Source organism: Schistosoma mansoni, chromosome W (assembly GCF_000237925.1).
Source record: "Schistosoma mansoni strain Puerto Rico chromosome W, complete genome".
In the NCBI taxonomy this organism is placed as follows: Eukaryota; Metazoa; Platyhelminthes; class Trematoda; order Strigeidida; family Schistosomatidae; genus Schistosoma; species Schistosoma mansoni.
The window spans coordinates 18,898,317-18,922,190 of NC_031502.1; the positions used below are offsets into that span (position 1 = coordinate 18,898,317).

General features: G+C 32.4%; 1 protein-coding gene across 1 annotated transcript; it reads left to right on the top strand.

Moving 5' to 3' along the window:
- Positions 1–6,687: 6,687 nt before the first annotated feature.
- Smp_128640 (glycosyltransferase-related) lies at positions 6,688–22,695 on the top strand (the record flags this gene model as incomplete). Its single annotated transcript, XM_018788870.1, has 7 exons — positions 6,688–6,711; positions 8,629–8,724; positions 12,341–12,424; positions 17,170–17,241; positions 19,129–19,260; positions 20,423–20,690; positions 22,622–22,695. The coding sequence occupies 7 exons, from the start codon at positions 6,688–6,690 to the stop codon at positions 22,693–22,695; spliced, it is 750 nt and encodes a 249-aa protein (XP_018654370.1).
- Between the last annotated feature and the right edge of the window lie 1,179 nt (positions 22,696–23,874).

Sequence of the window (23,874 nt, forward strand, 5' to 3'; positions counted from 1 at the left end):
ATGTGCATACTGTGCGTATTGTCTCGATATAGCCCTAATTCACAAGCATTATAAGCAAAGATGGATTCCACTGCTAGCCACTAGCCATCTTTGCTTATAATGCATAGATTATTATTATTATTAGCTTGATCTGTTCTGTCATCAGGTCTATCAATTACAAAAACGATAGTATACACCCTATCAATACTCCATTGTTCATAAATAATTTGTCTGAATCTTTCTCGTGGAAATAGAATTAACGAATCAGAAGTATGGCGTAAATTACTTAAATATTATAGGCTATTGCGATTCATATAATGATTGGTAATAGGGTAGAAATCTCTGTATAAAATCAATAGTTATTATTCATATAATTGTCAATAGTAAATTTAGCTTGTCAACTATTTTAAAACTTTCATGATAGAACATCGTTTCCCAAAAGAATGATTGATCGACTAACAAAATATGTTTTTCTTTTCAAGTCGTTTTTTTATATTATAGTAATTATCTTATTAATAACATGGAGTTATTATTATTATTATTATTATTATTATTTTATTGGTACTGTTGTTAATGAGAATCATTCAAGATCTTCAACGGTTGCTGGTAACTTCATGGTAAGAGATGACAACTGGTAAATTCACTTGTACTTAAGCTGATAAATGATAATAATTACAAATTTTGTTTGAATGACCATTTATTCTAATGAAATAAAGGCAAGAATACCTGTTTGAACTGCTGAGTTCCCAATTGTTGAAACATATTGTCATAAATTTTCCTGTTTAAGATTTGTTTTAATTAAATAGTTATATCTACTTCGTGTAATTATGTGCTATCATTGAAATATTTATAACCTAATACGAACCCAGCTACTTCAAATACCATACGTCGTCATCACAATGTTCCATATATCATCTATCCTTTAGAGAAATGAAAAACCATTACCATGGAATTCCTATATCAAATTTATTAAGGGATAGAGTCTTCATAAGAGTAAGCATATACATGAATGTCTATCCATCACCGCGCAAAGATATTTATACGTATTTTTAGATGTTTAGCTGAACGTTTATAAAACTGTAATGTCTTGATTTTGTATATTTCGTGTTACATACTACCGTCAATTTTAATAACATAACAATAGTTAGTTAAATTTTGCAATATCAGAGAGTCTATCTTGAACCATTTAATCATTCAGAAATGTTGAATGTTGAACCTTTGAACTCTTTTTAACCGGTGTTTCATTGACGAAACACCATTATAATATCACACATAAATGCATTGACATACATAGAATATTTCCTTTTTCTTAACTTTTAGGATGACAAGGTACACATTGCGATTTTAATTGATGGTGAACGGGGTCTTTTTTACATGGACAGTCTTCTCAAATCACTTTTTTATTATCAAAAAAGATTTCATTTTGACTTAAAAAATTGTTGTATCTACGATCTCTGTGATAAATTCAATGATAATTCCTCATATTATGAAGATAGAATGTTATATATTTATCCAATCGTGTTTCATATTTTAACAAATAGTAAATTCACCAGTAATTTAACACATTTTCTAAATATGTGGAAATTGCCTAATGTGGAGTATTATTCTTATGAATGCAACAGGTATTTGGTAAGTTTGTATTCTGATGGACACCATATAGAAATTTCTTATAAATTGCTTTGTTGAGGATAAATCATAGTTCATATAAACGTTTTTTCGGATGAAACTATAACTGAATTCCTTGAATATTCTTCAGAAGTAAATTTCAAATCTGAATGACCTACAGTCGTCTTATATGTATTTATATTCTGCTTTCTAAATTACCACCCAAAAATAAAAACGATATGAAGACCTGGTTTTTCTAAGACTATTATGTTTATTAAAAGCTCAACAAAGCACTTATATTTCAGCTTGATAATATTTCAAAGGTTCTTTGTTGAAAAAAGTTAAATAATTATAACTCACAAATAAGTTAGTCTAGGATTTCGCCTTTAAATAATTCTTCCTATTCTACTGTTACGAGGGCAAATAATCGATTGAAACAAATATTAAGTATATAAGTACCTATTCGAATACAAATACCGAAACTCTGAGTTCAACAGAAGCTCCACTAAACTCATTTTCTACTTTCCCATCTTATAAGGAACCAATATGTCAGCAACAAACTATGTTACAAAGTGATCCAATAAGTTAAACCATCTACTTGAACCTCCTAACACCAGTAACCTAGAAATTAGAAGTTTTATGAGACTGTGAAAGATGAATGTCACCCATTATTTTTTGATACCTTGTTATCAAGAAGGACAGATGGTAGTTCCATGTGTACACATTTCTACAGTGTTCATGCACTTACCATTATTCTCAATTCACTACCTCAGTTTCTCGTAGACGAGATATGAATAAAATCTGATCACTGATGTTTCAACACAAACTTACCATTAAAAACATGAATGTCATAATAAAGTGCACTGATCACAGCTTCAAATGCTTAATAAACAGATAGAGGATTCTCAGCAGCTACACAGATACTCACATTTTCTACAAATCCCCTAACTGTTATTTTTGTATATTCTAAGATGACCAAGAAACTGTTTTTGTCTCATTAAACTGCCAAATATACTTTTCTGCACATCTGTGAGATCTTTGAGTCACTCAGATTCAATCTTTCCATCACCTTTGAGTTTATTTCCATATTTGGTGCCATCATCTAGAATCTAAAACTGTGACATTTACTGTCATCCTGTCATAAAAAGATTAATTATATAATTATGTTTATCAGGTTATTCTTGTTCACAACTAAAAATGAGAATCAAACTGATTATTCTGATCGTATTAAACCCTCGGAAGATAAGTGATTTCCAACGTACTGACGTCATTCCTCTCAAATGGCTCTATATGATACATGTTTAGTTTGTATATGGGTAAGTGTGGGTAAATTGCAATAAAAGAATTTATTCCATTTTGAACTTTCAACTTCATTATTGAAATAGTAGTTGATAAACTGAGATCATTTGATTCTTCTGTTGTATTAGTGAAAAAAATAATGGTCTTAGCGCTAACAAAGAAAAGAATTAAATTCTTTTTAATTAATGACTGATTATGACAACCCACCTCCCTTTAAATACAGTAGAAAATTGGACGTTAGCAACTTTCTAAAGAATTCCAGTAATACAAGTGATTCTCATTTGTGTTTAACGAATTATACATTATATTCATAACCCATGCCAAAATACAAAGATATTCCGAAGAAGAGAATTTTAGTGGAGTTAGGTCAAATAATACCTAATTTTATTTAGGAAATGGAAAATACAAAAGCATGAAAAAAAATATAAAAACAGTGAAAAACTATAGTCGCACTAATAAAAGCTGTCGTACAAACTGTTCTTCTATAGGCAGACCATGCTTGATATTTAGTGTAGCTAACACTTCATCGGTGCAGAAGAAAAGAAGAGAACCTACATCTCTTAGTGGACTAGATTCTATCTTAAAAACAGTAACAAAATATGGGTTGGTTATGCTTCGTGTTTATAAAATTGTATTTTTCACTATTAAGCTCCCGTACTTTTCATGCATTCTAGTTAGTTTGACAATTACCTCAATTTACATTATTCACAAATATAAACTGCATTAACTACCGAGTCATGGTGTATCTTTTTGATTGCTTCCCATTTCTGTGAATAATTTTAATGGAGTACACAAGATATTTACTGTATTTGAATTGATATTCTACTGTGATCGACTAAATTTTAAGTCGTAATTTATATAGTAACAGAGCATTCACCAATCATTGGAATATATGGAATAGGGTAATCCCATAACTAAAAGTTAAATAACAAGTAATCGGTGTCCTATTATTTATGTATTAAACAGAGTTGTTTGTTAATCATAGATGATTTGGAATTATTCTCTTAAAGTTATCAGTTAAATGACGAGATATCTGTCTAAAATACCATATATCTTACTGAAATATACTATACTGTACTCAGTTACAGAAACACCAAAGTTAATAAACCACAATCGAAATACCTCCATCATGAAACCATTTCTTTTGTGAATTTTTGTAGTTGTTATTGAATCATCAGAGTTCAAAACCATATTTGCTATTCTAAGCTAACTACTTCATTCTAAGATGCAAGTCTACCCAAGCATTCACTCCTTCTGAAACCGAATACAATCGATAATAGATCATGTTAATGTTATTGAAGGAACATAGTTGCTTTTCAAAAATTTAAAAATGGATTGTCCCTTTGATAAACTTAGACAATCAAATGAGAAGATAAAGATTACAGGAACTATCCAACATATGAACCAATACATTTTGAACAGCATGATCACATTTCATAGATGGGAGAAATAAAGGTCAGCTAAGCAAATTAGAAAAGAAGAACAAAGATAATAAGGAAAACAATGTGAATCATACTGTTGGATAATAAATCATTAATACCACAGTAGGTTTACTCCAAATGTTAAGTCTCTTTGAACATACAAAGTGAAGTCAAACTTCCGTATGGCTAAGGCGTCACTCAACATAAGCATTCTCCCTAGACAACTTCTGTGAAAAACCATAAAGGTTGAGTTAAGATCAATGATATGACTTGTTTTAGTATAGTTTAGCAATGGTGAGAGATGACGTCTGCCATATGCTTTTATTGGGTTACTTGATTTTATTTGTTGGTTTAGTCGTTCTTGGTACATGTTCAGGCTTTAAAGTTCAACCTCACTTTGTGTGTTGAGAGTCACTTCACAAATGCAGTCAACCAACTCCGATATTAAGTTTTTATCATCCAGTAGTATGATTTATATTATTTTCCTTATCATCTCTGATTTTCTCTTGTGATCTGTTCAACCGACCTTTATTTTTTCTATTTATGAATTGTGATCAGACTGAAATGAATTGCGTTGATATATCACATATTTGTAGCTATCTTCACCTTCTTACGACGCTATTTCAATCCCCTTTGTTATTTTCATAGTTTTCTTGTAAACCGATTAGATGAAGTGGATCAGTTGACAGCTGAGGTTTAAATTTGTGATAATAAGTAATTGATTATCGCCTTACTGTCTGATATCCTTTCGGGAATTGAAGAAAGAGAAATACTAGGTTACCACATTTGGCGAATATGCTATTACACTGATATTAGTTAACATGATAGTTTTAAGCCTCCAGCACTGTAAATTCGAATTTGTCTGTTCACATTATATTCAATGGGTGTACGGGGTTTTTTAATGGTAGCAACATGAGTCATACACTTTTAAATAGGACAATGTTGACAAGCTGCAAAATTTAATAGCAGTCAACAATTTTTCATGTTATTGATTACCACTAGTAACTAAGACAGATATAATTTAGACGAATACTCGTCAATATTTGAATGAACAGTTTAACGTTAATTGGACACCGAGTGTTTAGAAGACACTGTTTGTGAAATTACATTTGAAAAAATCTCGGAATTATTTAAATTTCAACTACAAACTCGTCTATTCTTTCTTGTCATAATGATGAACACTTAGCTGTAGAAGCTAATGAATTATCTGCTAAAACTCTCTGTCTTGAACGTACGTGCTTAATTAATCATTCATTAATCTCATATCAGCAAACAAAAGTTCCAATTTTCCACAAATGAAGGCATTTATCATCAAGTGACTTGCCAATGTAGAACATTGTTTCATGAAATTTTCAAGTAAATTTATACAGTACTTTTCATTCATTCCGATGCAGCTACTTAGTTGTTACACTCAGTGGAATGAAATAAAGATTGGTTTGCCGACACTGATGGGAACTATCGATTGTTGTTAAGCAAATGTTAACCAGTACCTAAATGTTTGTATCATGTTTAATGGGCATAAACGATAAGCGAAATCTGGATATTATACTTTGCTTCAACCGGTTATTCAAAGGCGTTAACTAGAATTTATCGTCTATGTAACTGTTATTTTGATAGTATTCGTATTCTGTTATCTGAGTATGATAACAGATTTAAGAAATAAATAGTTTCTACCTGAAAGAAAGTATAAGTGAAATATAATCGTTAGGTGAATGAGAAGTTTCTTAAAAACGATTCTTAATAGCTAGGTGAAGCAAAACAATCACTGTTTCTGAGATCAGTTTCTAGTCACTTGACAAAAATGAGAATAAAGTAATAAATTAATTACCAATGCATATTCTTATTCAAGTACCGATCAAGGGGTGGTTATGGTAACTGAGAGTGATTATTTCAAAAGTCTACACTTATTATTAATATTACACTTAGTACTGTCAAAGTATTTTCCGGAAGTCATAAGTACTTCTACTGGATGAAGTATTTTAAAATCTTGGTAATTACCTATTTAAGTGACGATAAAACACATCGAATTATTATGTAAATATTCTGAATTTGAACATGATGATCATCAGCAGTACTGTTCAAAGATTAAAAATATAACAATGAATAAGTAAATCGAGTTCAACAATTGATCTTAGAACTTTGGTAGTACCACACATAACATGGTGAATAGTGATGTGAATATCGAATTTATAAAAATGAAGTAAATCATCATAGATAAAATTTCAAATGAAACCAGAAATTGACAAGCTTACTAATTTATTTGAAATATACTTTATCTAAAGACTTTTACAGGGTGATCAGTCTTTAAATGGTATTCATGTATCAGCTACCTCGCATATACCTAGTAGAGTTGAAATCATTTTGGAATCTGAACTGAAGCTTAATGCCGAAAGAGGATCAAACTTTGGTAAATTATGTGAGATACGATTTATGTTTAAAAGTTTGATGTTATAAAACAAATTAATCTTACAACAAGGGAAAGTTACAATAATCTTCGACTGAGGCTCTTTTAAATGTATACTACCCTTTCATACAGAATAAATTGATATACGAGGATGAAATCAAAGTACTGGTTATTCAATAGGTAGAAAGTTAAGCTCATCAAAAGCCATAAAGTCAGTGCAATACAGAATACGAATTCAGTCAAACTAATTCACAAAAGTTTTGCTTCAGACAATGAAGTATTCATCATTGTATGGCGTATGTTATTATTTGATTAAACCTCCGGTTTATAAAATTAACAGTGAAAATAATTGTGATTATCAATTGCATAAATGTGTGCATAAGTTCTCAATGAATTCGCACTTAGAATTGGAGTAACTTAACACCTAATAGAGTCCGCGTAATCAATAAAATATGTGATTAGGAATGTTGGGTGTTAAGGTTCAGAGTCAGTTGTAGACCTGGAACTCCAGTGTTCCTATTTAAATACCTTTTAATTCCATTTTTCAAACTATACTCTCAATATTAAGTCTTTCTCTCTATTATCTCTACTACAATTACTTCGACATCTTTAGTATTCTCCTTGCTCATTTTATCTCATGATAATTTGTTTGGGTGAACTGGACACAAGCTTATCCGCTCAAGACTCGACGTCGATTATGATTTCAAAACATTTATCAGACTCCATTTGATGAGTGCTCTATTTATTATCAGAAAATGAAAATTGTTGTATCCGAAGTAGACTAAATTATGGATAACTTCCAGGATCTGTTTATGGACTGCTATTATGTATGGCTCGATCTGGTATAATTATTAATTTTCATTTTATGGTATGCTGTTGTCTGGTCTGCCTGTGTATAAACTAAGTACGTCTGAAATATACAATTAATACAGTGGAAGCTGAGATTTGTTTTCTGGACTCAAACGTGTAGGGCTGGGTGAGGATAAACAATAAGGACTCAGAGTTGATTCTAGGTTGTTCTTGCTGGTTAACGCGGTATTAGTTTGGGATAGGCCCAAGGCCGTATAAGTGGGTGTTCTGATTAACGATCTTGTCACGTGATATTTTGAAGGGGCTTGGGACACAACAAAAATAATCTTTTTGTTAAAAGTACTACAGGAGATGCATGAAACTATTTAAACTCCAAGAGTCTTATAAAGCAAACATCCACACTTATGAACTATGTATCAAGGAGTCATAAGTTATAAATTTTGATATACATTGCGTTCTGGAATAAATTTTAAAACTATTTTGAGCCACTTTTCGTTGAAAAAAGCTGTTCAGTTCCAGAGTCACAATAATAATCGACTGAGTGTTGGTATGGCAGTAATCTTAATATATATATCTATACTTCATACATTTAATGCTATGAAAGCGTGCTGACGATAATATGACGATTGATTGTAGATGGAACAGTGTTTAATTTGATTCAGTAAACGTGTATATCTACTGTGATGAATTGATTTTCGTTCTACTTACGTACATACGACAATTTGTTCATTGTGGTAGTATAACACGACAAAATTACTTCACATATTCACAAAAACTGAGTGTTTCGTATTAGACTGCCATGACTTCATCAATACTTCGTTCAATTTCGCTCAAACTACCATATGTGACTAAATGGATAACTTAATCATGTTCATAAATATGCGTCGATCGTTCTTTCTTCGGTGAACAATCTTAAAATAAATTAAATTTCGCAGTATTGTTTGTTTTGTTTTTTAGAATAAGTAAACAACTTTTTTCTCAGTAATCATTTTACACTTATAACATTACATCATTTCAAGCCTATTTTCAATTAAAAAAAACTCCAGTAATATGGGTTGAATGCGATTAATGTTATTTGTTTTTTTTGTATAATTTATAATACTTTTATAGGACAGACTTCAATGGATCGTATCTAAACATCCTGCAGGTGCCAAGCCATTTGTGAAACTATTACTTCCTGAGATTCTCCCACCATCTGTACATAAAGTATGTCACTGTTTGCTTTATGATACAATATTGTGACCGGACTAATTGGTATTTTTTGTTGATAGTCATGCAGTCATATGATTCATGAAAAAGCGATAGAATAGGGTCCTTTATTAGTCCATCTTGAAGGTCCACCAGATAAGATAGCTTCGAAACAACAGCCATATTGTTTCTTTAAAAATAAAAAGATTTTTATGTCTTGATGAAACAAAAACATGTGTGGTATACTTATTCTGCTAAACTTACTATAGTCCTTTACTTTCAGTCTTTGTAAACTTGGTTATAAAAATATAAATATTTTTATTGTTATTCAGGTAGAGATAATTTCTCTTAGGATCTTGATATTTGTAAATACTCACGAAATGCACAGAATAATTTCTAAGACATCATTCGGAAAATATCTTGTCGGATGGTACAAATATTCTCAAGACAATTTATGAAATAAAATAAGGATTACTTCCCGATGTCATGATTTTCCGTATGACCTTTACTGAAAATAACAATCCCCGAAAATTTTAGAGTACAGTAATATCAGCCTTTACCAGCTAGTATTTTTCAAATCTAAGAATGTCTCATATACTGATTTGGATTTCTCGGTAATGTTTTTCGATAGAACAAATAGTAGCAGACGAATTTAAGACATCGCAACTACAAAATGAGCTATGAGAAAACGTTTGAGTAGCCGTGGGAACTAATTCTTAGTCCCAAGATACCCCCCGTTAATTTATTGTCACTGTCTATATATTTAAACTGGGAATGATGGGCAAAACTATAAAAATAAATTTCTGCAGTTAATGATTAAAACACTTTCTTAAGATTGACTGTATATCTTCGTACTTCGTAAACCTGTTTGATCTATACTGTAATTTTTTCGGGATATATATTAGTTTTATTGGAATGACTATGACAAGACATATTAGCATGTGATTTTCATCTTGCATCTAGCAGAATTCAACATAAGGATTTATGTTGGTTTACCTGAATGACAGCCAACATTTCACCCACATTTTCATTTAAGCCATTTTATATTCATTTTGTTTCGAATCAGAAAAGATTTATATCAGCTGTCCACGTAAATTTATCACAGAAGGTAAATGAATTGACTGTCAGGGTGATGTCATTGTCGATGTAGTTCAACAGCATAATCATCAAGTAAGAAATTACTTTAATATCCTATTGAATGGCTAAAAATAATCACCACGAATCTTTGGGATTAGATAGCATAGCTGTTGTTATGATAATAGAGGGGCATAAGCTATGAAATTTATTAAATAATTCATTTTCAACTAAATGTCTGTTCCAACACAATATGCAAAGCAAAGTAAGAGATAAATAACCGGTGATAGGTTTCATTTAGTTTTATATTCCAATTTTGTTTCAATGGTAGCATAAGTGCACCTAATATTATTATGAGGATTTCAATTTTAATTAGAAACTGTAATTCCACATTTTTGAGCTGACTCAACAGTAGAAAACATTTCCTTAAAACTCCCTTAAGTCATGGAAACGATTGAACTAGGATTGATGCTTGTGAAATTTAGTTTTTAGTTGTACAACACAATATAAGAAACTAAATGTCGCGTTTCAGGGATAGCTGAACATTATCTTTTTTCTAAACGATAATCTTTGTTTATGTATCATCTAATTGATTAGTTCAGTAGTATCTGTGTCTAGACTGTCATGTTTATCTGATGGTGTGTGTAGGTATTTAGCAAACTAAGTTTTGTGAAAATTATAGGTTTTGAGTAAATGGTTGAACTTCATATGAATTCACTTCCAAGAAAATTGATGTGCACATATGAAAATATATTGTGAGATATTACTGTATTACATGATTTTCATTCTTTAGTCACACAAGATTCACTTTTCTGAAGGATAGTTTTATTAGAACAGTAAAATGAAACTGTTCAGATTATGTCATATCTAAAAGAAGCACAAATAAACGCTATGCTGATGATGTTGAACAAGAATAAACAATCAGAAGAGGTTTCGTGGAGATTTTAGTAATTTTATAGTTGAATTCATGAGTCAATCGAAGCTAGACTATCATGGAAAACCTAGGAGCACCGGACGACCGCTTCGTCCTATTGTGAGACTCCTCAGCAGTGTGCATCCACGATCCTACCTCACAAGATTCGAACCCAGGACGTATCAGTCTCGCGCGCTAACGCTTAACCTCTAGACCACTGATCCGGCATCCAACGGTGTTAATGTCTAACTTCAATTGATCCACGGAATCGAGCGACACATCCACCATTGTTTTCAGTGAGTTACTATCTCATGACAGACCTGGTTGAACTTCACTGGTCACTGCTCAGTGGTCTAGAGGTTAGGCGCTAGCACGCGAGACTGATAGGTTCTGGGTTCGAATCTCGCAGGGCAGGATCGTGGGTGCGCACTGCTGAGGAGTCTCACAATAGGACGAAGCGGCCGTCCAGTGCTCCCAGGTTTTCCATGGTGGTCTAGCTTCGATTGACTAATGAATTCAAATATAAGAATGAGAAAGTTTGAGTTCATCAATCTTGACGATATATAGTTAACGTGTTAAATTATCCTATCAACGAAATGACCCATCATCCTAACTCTTCGAGTTAATAAACAATAACGACTCTTGCTAGTATAAAAACAAAGTTTATTGAAAGAATAATATGAAATTTATAAGAACACTGTATATTCTTCTTTTACCATGTATTCAAGTTTGAATTGTACAACCCTAAGACTTTAAGACAGTAGTATATTCCAGAAACCAACTTGAGACTTTAAAACATGAACCGTAGGTTGTTAATAGCTGTAATAATTAAACTTACATAAACAAGAATAGTAAATACTACCTTTCATAACCCCAGACATAAACCAAAGTAAGATTAATAGTTCACGTCAAATACTTCAAAGCAAAATATAACTCGAAGGCTTATGGAATTTAGGTTTAAGTTTTACTATCCTCAAAAATTCCTAACGGTGAATTCAACAGAAAAGCGTTAGACGAAGACTTTACTACCTCGTTTTGTGTTATTTCAAGACCAAAGTTATCGAGATATTTTATTCTACATATTTCACTTAATGTTCAGTTTAGGAAACTCACTTCAATATGTTCATAAAGGTTGTCTCTGTCTCCATAACCATTTCAACAACCGAAATAAAAGTTTAGGCTGAGAATGAGAATCACTAAATCTGTGAGATCAGATAATTAATAATTTCCTAGCGATACATGTTTAGATCTCAGAGAGACTTTGCATTTTATTCATACTTCAGATACATGTTGTCCAGGAATATGTATATGAGGTTCTCGTTGGCTTTTTTCAACTAAGACCTGATATTACATATATGAATCCAGACATCTATCAACTGATTACTATTTAAACTGAAAATCGATTAGAAGGTAGCTACTAAAATGCATGGTACTTGTTAAGGGATTTTTGAATGACAAGAGAGAGGAAAATTCGGAGATTTTTATTAGTGATGAATTATAAATTTCTTTGTTTTAAGTAGTCAACAATTAGCAAGACGATTGATTCCCTTAAATGTTCATCCTGACAGTAACCTGACCACGTTATAACAAACTATTGTAGTGTTTAATAACAATTATCTTTTTCGATAATTCTGATTTATGTTCCAGGTCATTGTACTTGATCTCGATATGATTCTTAACACTAACATTGTTGAACTATGGAATCACTTCGAGAGATTTCAAGAAACCCAGGTTAGTTACATGCAATTTCAAAGATTTAGAGTTCTGATTTTTTTTGATTTCGAATTATTGGTTCTGATATTTAGTTATTTTATTTTAAGACTTTCTAAGCGTAATTTTGTATTAACTGAAAACTAGTTAAGGCTTAACTCGACCATGTCTAACATAAGTAGAAGTGAATCTATCACAAATGTTTCAAATTATTCTCATCTTAGATATATAGAATGTAGCACATTATGAAGAAATTCACCATTCTCATTGCCTGTATTATTATTTCGGAGATTTCAGTACTTCACTCTTTCTAGCGATTGATCTTAATCCATTTATCGGTGCATGTTTAATGTTGTGAATTTAGTTTCAATGAAATAAAGTATTACTGAAAAGCATTTGAATTTGGTCGCTAACAGTTTTTCTTTGATCACTATTTTTTCAAATTATGTGACATGAAAATATCTCAAATTCAGTACAACCGATCTTTTTACTACAAACTGACAATTTTTAGCAGTCTGTCATACTCAGTATTCAATACTACCACACAAATTGTATTTCTATTTTTTCTTTGGAAAGTCATACTCAGCTTAATTAACTATTTAAAGGTTGAAATACTAAAGTATAATTTGAAAGAAAGTAGATTAAGTGTTTCTCTAGAAACTAGTTGAATGAAATGAATATAGATTGTAATAGACGGTCTGTGAATTCTCCAAGTAGTTCGCAGAAATACAGATCAATGGTTGTATGAGTCGGAACACAATCAGTCAGCCAATAAAGAACATGATGACAATTCTATGAATGTCACTGGTGTATAATAACTATGCTCATTTGTTACGCAGTAGAAAACTAGATATAACTATAGATATTGAAGCACCATTTTACCAAGCATTTAATCAATAAAGAGTAAGCTGATGTGATTATGAAATTAAAAATTTTCCAAAAATGTATGTTGTCAATTTGTACAATCCACAGGAGTAACAAATAGAATGACATATTTTACAAACTCCAATATAAGTGAGTTTGTCCAAGATTTAGGGTGAGAAAGTGACGTGGAGATCAGTGAAGTGATTAGGAAAAATTGGAGATCAAAAGCTGTCAGATTCACAAGTTCACGCAAGGTTAATACTATTTTGATTAACAAGGTTTTGATTGAATACTGCTTTTATTGAATTAACTAAATCATAAAGAGCTATGATCATTGTTATTCAGACTGAATAGTGAAATTTTACTGCATCTGAAAAAAAGACACATTACTCATATAAATGCAGTGTTTAGTTTCATATTTGCTGTTTTAAGCGTTCTATACATTAATTGAATATTAAACGATGGCGCGAATTGATAAACATAGACTACATAAGTATTTTTTTCTTGGAAAAATAACAAGATAGAGTATTAGAAGACGGACAAAAATTACTTCTTTACCTAATGGCAAGTTTTGTGAAATATCTTTCTTACTCAGAACATGTGGATTTAGTTTTCACATTCCCATGATTCATAAGTACAAATAACAATAAAGCCCAATACAAATATTGTAGTCAACACTTTACATACTACTGACAAGATACATATACTATAAACTCGCAGTCGTAACAAGGAATATTCCTTACATACAATAAACTTTCACTAAAATTTTGAAAAATCGAATTATCATCAATAATATTGTGAATTTAAAGGCCGGCTTTTTATTGCGTGATTTATTCACCAATCGGAATACGACTTTTCCAATCTTAGCACTGCGCCAAACCAATGGCGTCCGATCGATATGAGCAGCCAAGCGTCCTTATTGGTCCTTTATCCGCCTAGCCCTTCCAGTTGAGCCCAGAACACCAATAACAGCATCAACCACGCGGATCATTTGTTTCAAGCGTACTTGGTTTATATACCAGACAAAACAGACCACATCGAACTACAAAATAGGAAATAACATTTGTACAAGATCAAGCTAAAATGTGACTGTGAACGTGGGATACAGTAATCAATAAACTGAATATAATTTAGGGACAGTAATTCGTATAATAATAATCTACAGGTCGAAATGAAGCTTATAATAAGATGAATGTAGATACACACAATCTAATTACTGAATAGTTATACAATAAAAGTATTTATAGAATATTAGTCCATTAATAGATCCCAGAAGTTACCCATACTTCACTAGGATATAACAAATATCACTTGTCAAAGAGAGTACTCAAGCTTTAATATGAAACTATATCTGTCTAAATGTAACCGTAGTACTGAAAAAAGAACATCTAAGTCCTAAATTAATGTGAATTTTTCGAATGCCATACGCATGTTTTTCATTTATGATTTGATGGGATTAGAAAGCAAAATTACATTTTTTACTCATTAAGACTTTTGATTCAATATTACTTCCGTTTTTAATTCAACATGATGATCATTCGGGGTAGTATTTGTTTCTGTTTTCCAATGTGATATTTTATTCGGTATGCCATAAATTTATTTGACTGTCATCTTTATTCAAGATACGATATTCTTGTATTAAATTAACATTATTTATGCACAGCATGACACGCAGCATGTGATTCGTTATAACTCTGATTATTTTTCATCCATGCGAATTCATTCTAATTAATAATCAAAATGGATGTACAATCAATAAATTGATGAACGTATTTTCGACTAGAGTCGTCGTCGCGTTTTGGGGTTAATAAACCTTCCCTTGTACCAATCTTAATGTGTTGTCACTTCGCGTCGTGGGGATTAGAAGGGTTCCTCGTTTTTTTCGAGGATAAGTAATAAGCGACGAAAATAAAACGTCGGTGTAATTAATAGTTGGCTTATTATAATTAATAAAATTTATACTTACTTACTTACTTAATTACTCCTGTTACCCCTCATGGAGGAGCATGGGACGCACACCAGTATTCTCCATCCAGCCCTGTCCTGGGAAATCCTTTCCAGTTCTTTCCAGTTGCTATCCATTCTTTTCATATCTGCTTCTATTTCCCGGCGTAATGTGTTCTTTGCCTTTCTCTTTCCCGCTTCTCTCCAGGATTCCAAGTTAAAGCCTGCCTCCTGATGCAGTTTGGTGATTTCCTCAATGTATGTCCAATCCACTTCCAACGTCTTTTCCTAATTTCCTCTTCAGCAACAAGCTGGCTTGTCCTCTCCCACACAAGGCTGTTGCTGATGGTATCCGGCCAGCGAATGTTGAGTATTTTGCGCAGACAACTATTCATAACTATTTGGCCTTCTTGACTATGGTTCTGATAATTCTCCATGTTTCAGCTCCGCACAGTAGGACTGTCTTCATGTTCGTATTGAAGATTCTCACTTTGAAATAAGTTGACAGTTGTTTTCAGTTCCATAAGTTCTTCAATCGTAGGAATGCGGTCCTTGCTTTGCCGATCCTCACGTTTACATCTGAATCAGATCCTCCCTGTTCATCAATGATGCTTCCCAGGTACATGAATGTTTCCACCTCTTCCAGAGTTTCGCTATCTAGTGTGACTGGGTTGGTGTTCTCCGTATTGTATTTAAGAACTTTACTTCCACCTTTGTGTATGTTGAGGCCTATTTATGCAGAGGTTGTTGTCTTCATCTGTATTTGTTCGTGTGTATGGGATAGGAGGGCTAGGTCATCTATGAAGTCCAAATCGTCTGATTGGTTCATAAATGTCCACTGCATTCCGTGCTTCTTGTCAGATGTCGAAGTCTTCAAAATCCAGTCAATCACCAGAAGAAAGAGGACGGGAGAGAGTAGACAGCCATGTCTGACTCCGGTCCTTACTGGAAATGCATCTGTCAGCTGTCCTCCATGCACGACTTTGCAGTGTAGTCCGTCCGAATAATGTTAACAATCTTCTCAGGAACTCCATAGTGTCGAAAATGTTTCCATAATGTTCTCCTGTTCACACTGTCAAACACCTCATAGTCAATGAAGTTGATGTATAGTGACGAATTTCACTCAACTGATTGTTCAACGATGATCCATAGTGTCACAATTTGGTCTGTGCACCACCGATCCTTACGGAATCCAGCCTGTTGATCTCGAAGTCGAGCGTCTACTGCGTCTTTTATCCTGTTCAGCAACACTCTGTTGGAAACTTTTCCTGGTACTGACAACAGTGTGATGCCTCTGTAATTCTCACATCTGCTCAGATCTCCTTTCTTTGGTATCTTGATGAGGTATCCTTCTTTCCAATCCGTTGGCACTTGTTCCTCTTCAGTTTCATCTCGGCCACAACCAGGTGATGATCTGAAGCTATTACACCTTCTCTCCTTGTTCTCACATCTTCCATTGTCCTTCGGAAATTTTTGTTGGTACAAATATGATCTATGTGGTTCTCTGTGGTGTGGTCCGGTGAGACCCCTGTATGCGTTTGTGGGGGAAGATCGTGCCGCCTTTAACCAATTTATTGAATGTACATAGATTAGCAAATCTCTCTCCTGGTACATGTCGTCCAATTATATCTTCATATCCTGTGTTGTCCACTCCGACTTTAGCGTTTAGATCTCCCATCAGGATGGTGAGGTACTTTCCTGTGCTTGTGCAAGTGGCAATACTAAGTAAATTTCATATTTATTATCCTTCCATTAATTTTCACCAGTAGATTATAATGTATGGATGCTGCTTTTAATTTATCATTACTATTGTATATAAGTTATACACAATTGAATAGAATTCACTAAAGAAATGAATTCGTTATTCTTGATCTACTCAAATTTATTCTATATTTTGAAGAAATATTTGATCGTATTTGGTACGTAATATTTTGTGTTTTCTTGTTTCTTTTTTAAAGATGATAGGCATTGGATTGGAACAAAACCCGTATTTTCACAAAGTTATGAAAAGTTTAATTAGTGATTGGAAAGTAAGTGTGAACGTTCTGTTACATTTATTGATCATATAATTATTTAAAGCTCGACAGTTTGATGCACTTCAAGTTTCTTTTCGAAATACTTCACATTAGGTGATACTTAATAATGCATTCTAAATCTGAGAATATTCTCTTGATACCCTCGTGAATTTACATCTACAAATATATATCATTCGTTTTATTGACGAACTAGGTAGTTTTTTAGTGACAAGTATTGACAAAGTATGTTTAAAAGAAATTCACCTCCACATATTAGGTTACATTTTTTCAGATCAAATCAGTTTACTTACTTGCTTACATAGATCAGTTACGCCTTGTGGAGAATAGGTCGTCTACCAGGATTCTCCAAACAACTCTGTCCTAGGATGTGATTTCCAATTGTCTCCAAATGCTATACTTCTTTTGATTTTTGTTACCGATTCCCGACTCAATATCTTTAATTGTCTTCCTCTCCGGCAGTTTCTTCAAGATCCCTAGCCGACTCTCTCTTCGTGTTGCAGTTTGGTGATTTTCGCAATGTATGTTCTATCCACCTCTAACCTGTTTTCCTAACTTCCTCTTCAATTGGAAGCTGGTTTGTTCTCTTCCAAAGTAGGTTGTTGCTGATGGTATCCGGTCAACGGACATTCAGCGCCTTGCGTAGACAATTGTTTACAAATTCTAGTACCTTTTTGATGATGGTTGTAGTAGTTTTGCAAGTTCCAGCTCCGTACAGTAGAAATATCTCGACATTCGTATTGAAGATTCTGACTTTGATGTTGGTTGACAGTTGTTTTGAGTTCCATATGTTCCATAATTGTAGGAATACTGATCTCGCTTTGAAAATCCTGGTCCTTTCAAAATTTGTTTGTTCAACAATGATCGCCATTTGATCTATGAATGATAGATCCTTGTGGAATTCAGCCTGTTAATCTCACAATTGGGCGTCTACTTAACCTTTCATTAGGTTCGACAACTGTTGAAAACTGATCCTGGTACTGATACCTCTGTAATTCTCAGATTTTCTACTCATTGGGATATTACAAATATATTAATTTATTTATAACAATCTACCCAATGCTCAATTTATTCAAAATTATGATGCTGGAGTTATTCATAACTAAGTACACATTTAACATCAGTCCGTGTGAAAAATATTTTCATACTGAACTAATTTCTACAATTCACTCAATATGGATTTTTTTTCTTGAAAACGATGGACATATAGTTAAGCAACATGCAAAAGTGTCCAACGTGTGATTGTTCACCATCAGCTATGCTCATCGAATGTTAGATCAGGACTGAATGAGCATTATAAAAGTTTTCATTAGTTCCAGTCTGTAAGATTTTTAATACAGACAACTGACGTATTATTTATTTGTTGATGTATTATTCACATCCACTTGAGAAGTTTCACGACAGATCACTTACTTATTTTTCCAGGATGATATACACTTAAATAGAACTACGTAAGCATGTTAACTTATTTTTGAGATACTTTGTTACTCATAAAGCGGTGCCTTCCATCAATAACTGAAAAAACATTTTTTATGAATCTATGAATACAAAATATGGAGCAGAGGCTTTTGAAGACAACTCTTCTTAATATTATATATCTTTGCATGTATTTTCATTGCATACCAAATGGCTAACACACCTCAGGAGTAAGATGAATAAATATATCGTGTTCTGAACACCGCTTAGAGCAAATTTTACCAAAACAGTCATTTTTTTCAAGTGATCAGTTTCAAAATACATATTTCCGAGTAAAACGATACTACGTTAATATCGGTCATTCATGCATAGAACTAATACAACAAGTGTAAATTTTAAAACTAATAAATCAACTAATCATTTCAACAACGCAAAATATAGAAAGTCACGTTCATATTTTCATTTCAGGGTTACGGATATAATGGTGGGATTTTATTATTCGACTTGTCAAAATTACGTTTGATGATGTGGAATGATATATGGTTGAGCATAACTGCACACTTGATGCAAAGTAAAGGATACCTAGTCACAGGAGAGCAAGTGAGTCGAAACGTATTACAAATACACATGAAATTTTTAACACGATAAATACCCTACTGAAGATATTTCCTTACCATTGTTATGCAGATTGATTTTGTCAATAATCGTAGATACGACTACATGGTTGTTCATTCCAATGTATTTTACATCATATGGTTCTTTTTAGTTGGTAATAAAACTGTCCTGATTATATGTTTGTGAGCCTTATTAATAAGTTGTTTTTGCTTGTAAAGAACGTGTTTACTGTGGAGAAACCAAATTATATCATTCTCAGAAACTCCCTTACACTTATTAAAGACTTCGTTGTGAACTCTTTTCCTACTTCTATTTCTTTTACAATATAAAAGTCGAAAAGTTTACTTCTCAAATGATAACTACAAATAATTTGATATTGGTTCCTGAAGAATGTTTGCAACTAATGGGTGATATAATTTTGATTATAATTACGTTTCATACCAATCTAAATGTTATTAATCTTACAAATGAAAAACTGAATAGCATTATTTGAATCACAAACTATAATCAGTAATGAATCTAAAAAAAGAACTCGATATCGCAAATATTTTACTGTATTGATATCTGTCAAGGCGTTTAGTATCAATAGTAATAAACATCTTGACGTTACAAACTCGACACAACTTTGAAATCCTCAAAATTTTGACAGTAAAGAATTTTAAGACTACGTCCAAATTCAAGAGTGTTGTATAAAGTTGGTTCCATAATTAGTAATTCACATTGATTCTACATTGAATACTGCTCTCAATGTTCCTATTTAAGAACTTTTATACAAAAATTAAATTCGAGTCAAACGATTGTTTGTACAAACCGGTACTGGATTAGTTTCTGTAGATTGAGAGAACGTGTTCCAGTTTCAACTTCTTCACATGTGTAATCTAAGATAAGGTATTGTAGATATTTCGATAGTGGGATTTATTTACCTATGAAAATTTAGTGATATTAAGTTAATTTAGCACTATAGTACAGTATTTTCAGTCTTTCTATAGTAATATTCCAATTCAGGTGTTATATTGATAAAAGGAATTCTTAGCTGTATAACGAATCCATCTCATATAATATAACAAATAGCTTTGTTTATTATTCAGAAAGTAATAAAACTTAGCCGATAACTTTTACACTTCGGTTTCACTTATCTGCATTTCAGGATGTAATGAATATGATCATATTCAAATACAAGCATCTTCTGTATGAAATTCCTTGTGAATGGAATGTTCAATTAAGTGATGGTTCAGATCCTGAAAGATGTCCGGTTAGTTGGTTAAGTCATGCGGAATTGAGAAAACGTAATTATTCTACAATTAATAGACAACCGAAAATTATCCATGTCAATCATCATATAAAACCGGAAGATAAATATTTTCCAAAACCTGTATCTACCAATAACATTGACCAATCGGATGTTTTACTTAAACGTAAGTGAGAGTAGGTCATTAGTAAAATATCTAATAGTTCTTGGGCTTACATCAAACTCGAAAAGGGTAAAGGCGTACTAAAATCAGTTGGTGCAACAATAATCTCTGTAAAAATTAAACCTGCTTTGAAAGGATGGAGAGCATCAAAGTGTTCAATTATGCATTTCAATATTAAATTTTAAAGGAAGACCTACCATTATAGAATTATATATATATATATATATATTCCTTAGGTCTTTGCTTTTTGATGAGCATACCTTTCCTTGAAATTCTGGGAACTTCGTAAATATGTATTGATAATAACTATCATTTCAACCAGGTGGCAAATCACTTTTGCTGTATGTTGTTCACCACGAATTACGTAAACGAACAAGAAATAAAACCTATTTTCCGGATGAACATATCAGCGTTTTTGAAATTTTTAAAGGTATGTTCATATAGATTCATAATCACTGTCAGTAGTTTGACACGAATTTGGAAAACTAAGTGGATCCTAGATTTTAGAAAGGAGTAATAATCCTTTTTTAGTACCGGAAATGTTCAGATTAGTTGTACGAAGTACTAATTCATCAAATTTGGCTTCTTTAAGAATTTTAACTTAGCTAATATTTGATCATTCATATCATCGAACCACTGCCTACAGATGACGAAGCCACCAGAAGAGTGTTGTTATTGTTGGACGTAGGGTAATAGATTAAGAAATGAATAGTACGATGAAGGTTTGTACATATATACAACATGATAAATGCTTACGCAAACGTAGTATGTTAGGGTAGAATTAGTTCTAGATAAGGTTATGAATGACTACATCAAGAAATGACATCATTTTACTAAGTTAATGATTGTTGAACTGATCCGTGTTGAAAATATGAGATCTTCTTATTTGAGGTCTGAAAAATAATCACAATGTAATACTTCGGTTACCACATTTTAAAATTTGCCAAAGTGGCTCAAATGGATTCATTCCTAATGTGTTTTTTCATATCTTTAATCTTAGTATTAACTTATACTTTTCCTTTATTTTGCTTATTTTGAAGCTACACTCAATGACTGTCACCAATGTCATTATTTTGTCTCCTTTTTTAATTTGTCGATTTCCTCTATTTAGTCAACCATGTCTAAATCAATCAAATGACTTTCTCCTATTAGGAATTCCTAAATATGTACAAAAATGCACAAATATATTCTGTGAACTTTATTTCTTTGAATTCTTATTGAATTAGCATTTTAAAAGTTACATTAAATAAAAATTGTCCCTGACTGATACCATTGCCGTTCAATTAACGCAGTACTCTATGTTAAATCCAAGACATAGGAACAACTGAGAAGATGCTATATGTTTTCTTCGTAAAAATCCGGAAAGATAAACACAAATCAATAAACTGGATTGAAAGGTACCAAAGAAGTAAGATTTTTAGAAATCTGAAAACTACAGAAGAATCACATTTCCGTTAGTACTATGCACAGTTCTTGACAGGATATTGTCGACCCAAGTGAGAGATTCTCTAGACGCCCAACTACGTGGCCAACAACCTGGCTTCCGTAAGGATCGGTCATGTGCCGACTATAGAGCGACACTGCCGATTACTGTTGAACAATCACTTGAATGAAGCTCGTCACCATACATCAACTTTCTTGACTATGAGAAAGCATTCGACAGCACGGATAAGAGAACCCTGTGGAACCTTCTCCGTTTTATATTGAGACTGTAAATAAGTGCCTTTTACTTCAAATGCTTAGCATGTCATCCACTGATCTACTGATTATAGATGGCCAACAGCTTGTGCAAGAAGTAGGAAGTATATTTAATTTATATTGATATGAATATTCTCTTTGTTGGGGTTAGTGATTATAATATCTTTTTATTTCATTAGTTGTTGTTAATATGACTCATTTTTCACTGACTTGCTATTCTGTTTTCTTATTTATAGGACATGAAATATACTACAAACTCAGTACAGTATATTTCAAATTTCGTGCAATCGAACGTGAGTGTTTTCAATAACTTCAATGTTTACCTAGCTCTCAGCACTTCGATTAGCAGATCTATTCATGATCCCTGATTTGAATCAACAGATCTGAGAATCGAATGATGGATGTAAATAAACACGTAAACTGTAAATAATTGGATTTACTGAAATAAGCGATTTATTATAAATAGTCTTTTTAATTTCACATGTTTCTTCTGACATTTCATATGAAACATCCCTTTGCTTTTGCTTCGTAATGAAGGGAACGAGAAAATATAGATTTTTACGTATACCGTTTACTAGCTGAGCGGTATTCAGTACTCCATTCCTTTTACTGAGAAATATTGCCGGTTATTTTCCTCCATAGATATTTTGAAGCACTACTTTTGTTTGACATTTCACCATCAATTACCCTATTTACCCTAGTACCGCATTCTGATAAACGATATTTATTTATTGTACAAGAAACCCAGTTCATTCAAAAAATAGACTTGACGTTTCTTCTTGCCACTTTCCTATATTGGTCCACACATTCACAGAAACAGATTTCAGTTTCACTAGAGCAAACTAAACATGATCCGAGGAATGAAACTAGTCTATTCTATTATCAGAATTTATATTTCTTCTATAAACAGCATAAAAACTTATATAAAACTAAGTAGATTTGAATATAGATCTGTTGTTGAGAAAAGTAAACATTATGAAATGCTAAAGTTTGTTAAACGAAAAATAGCCTGTTACTTAATACATAGATAACCCGACAGCTGGATAGGTCATCGTTTCTTTCCCATCTGATGAATATTTTGTTACATTATTTCTGAAGTTATAAGACCAGACATAAGCATAGAAATAAAAAGAATTCAATTTACTCATTGCTCATCGTTTGTTCTCATAGACGTACTCTATCGAAGGAACCCACTATATGCTATTGCAGTCCATATTATTTTATTAACATATAGATTCTCATTAAGTTTTTCATAAATACCATAAGTATTTGGAAAGGACTAAAATATTTGTTCTAAAATTCTACTATCTTACGTTGATTTTACATTATTTCTGGTTGAAGTCAATGCTCTTATATGTCTTGAAATATTGTTACCTGTGCAGTCTATGTTAGAAACTTTTTCTAAACGTTGTATCATTCTAATGACGATGATTAGAAAAGTAATCATTATATACCAACCTTCACAGAGCTCAGTTGTGTGAAATGCATT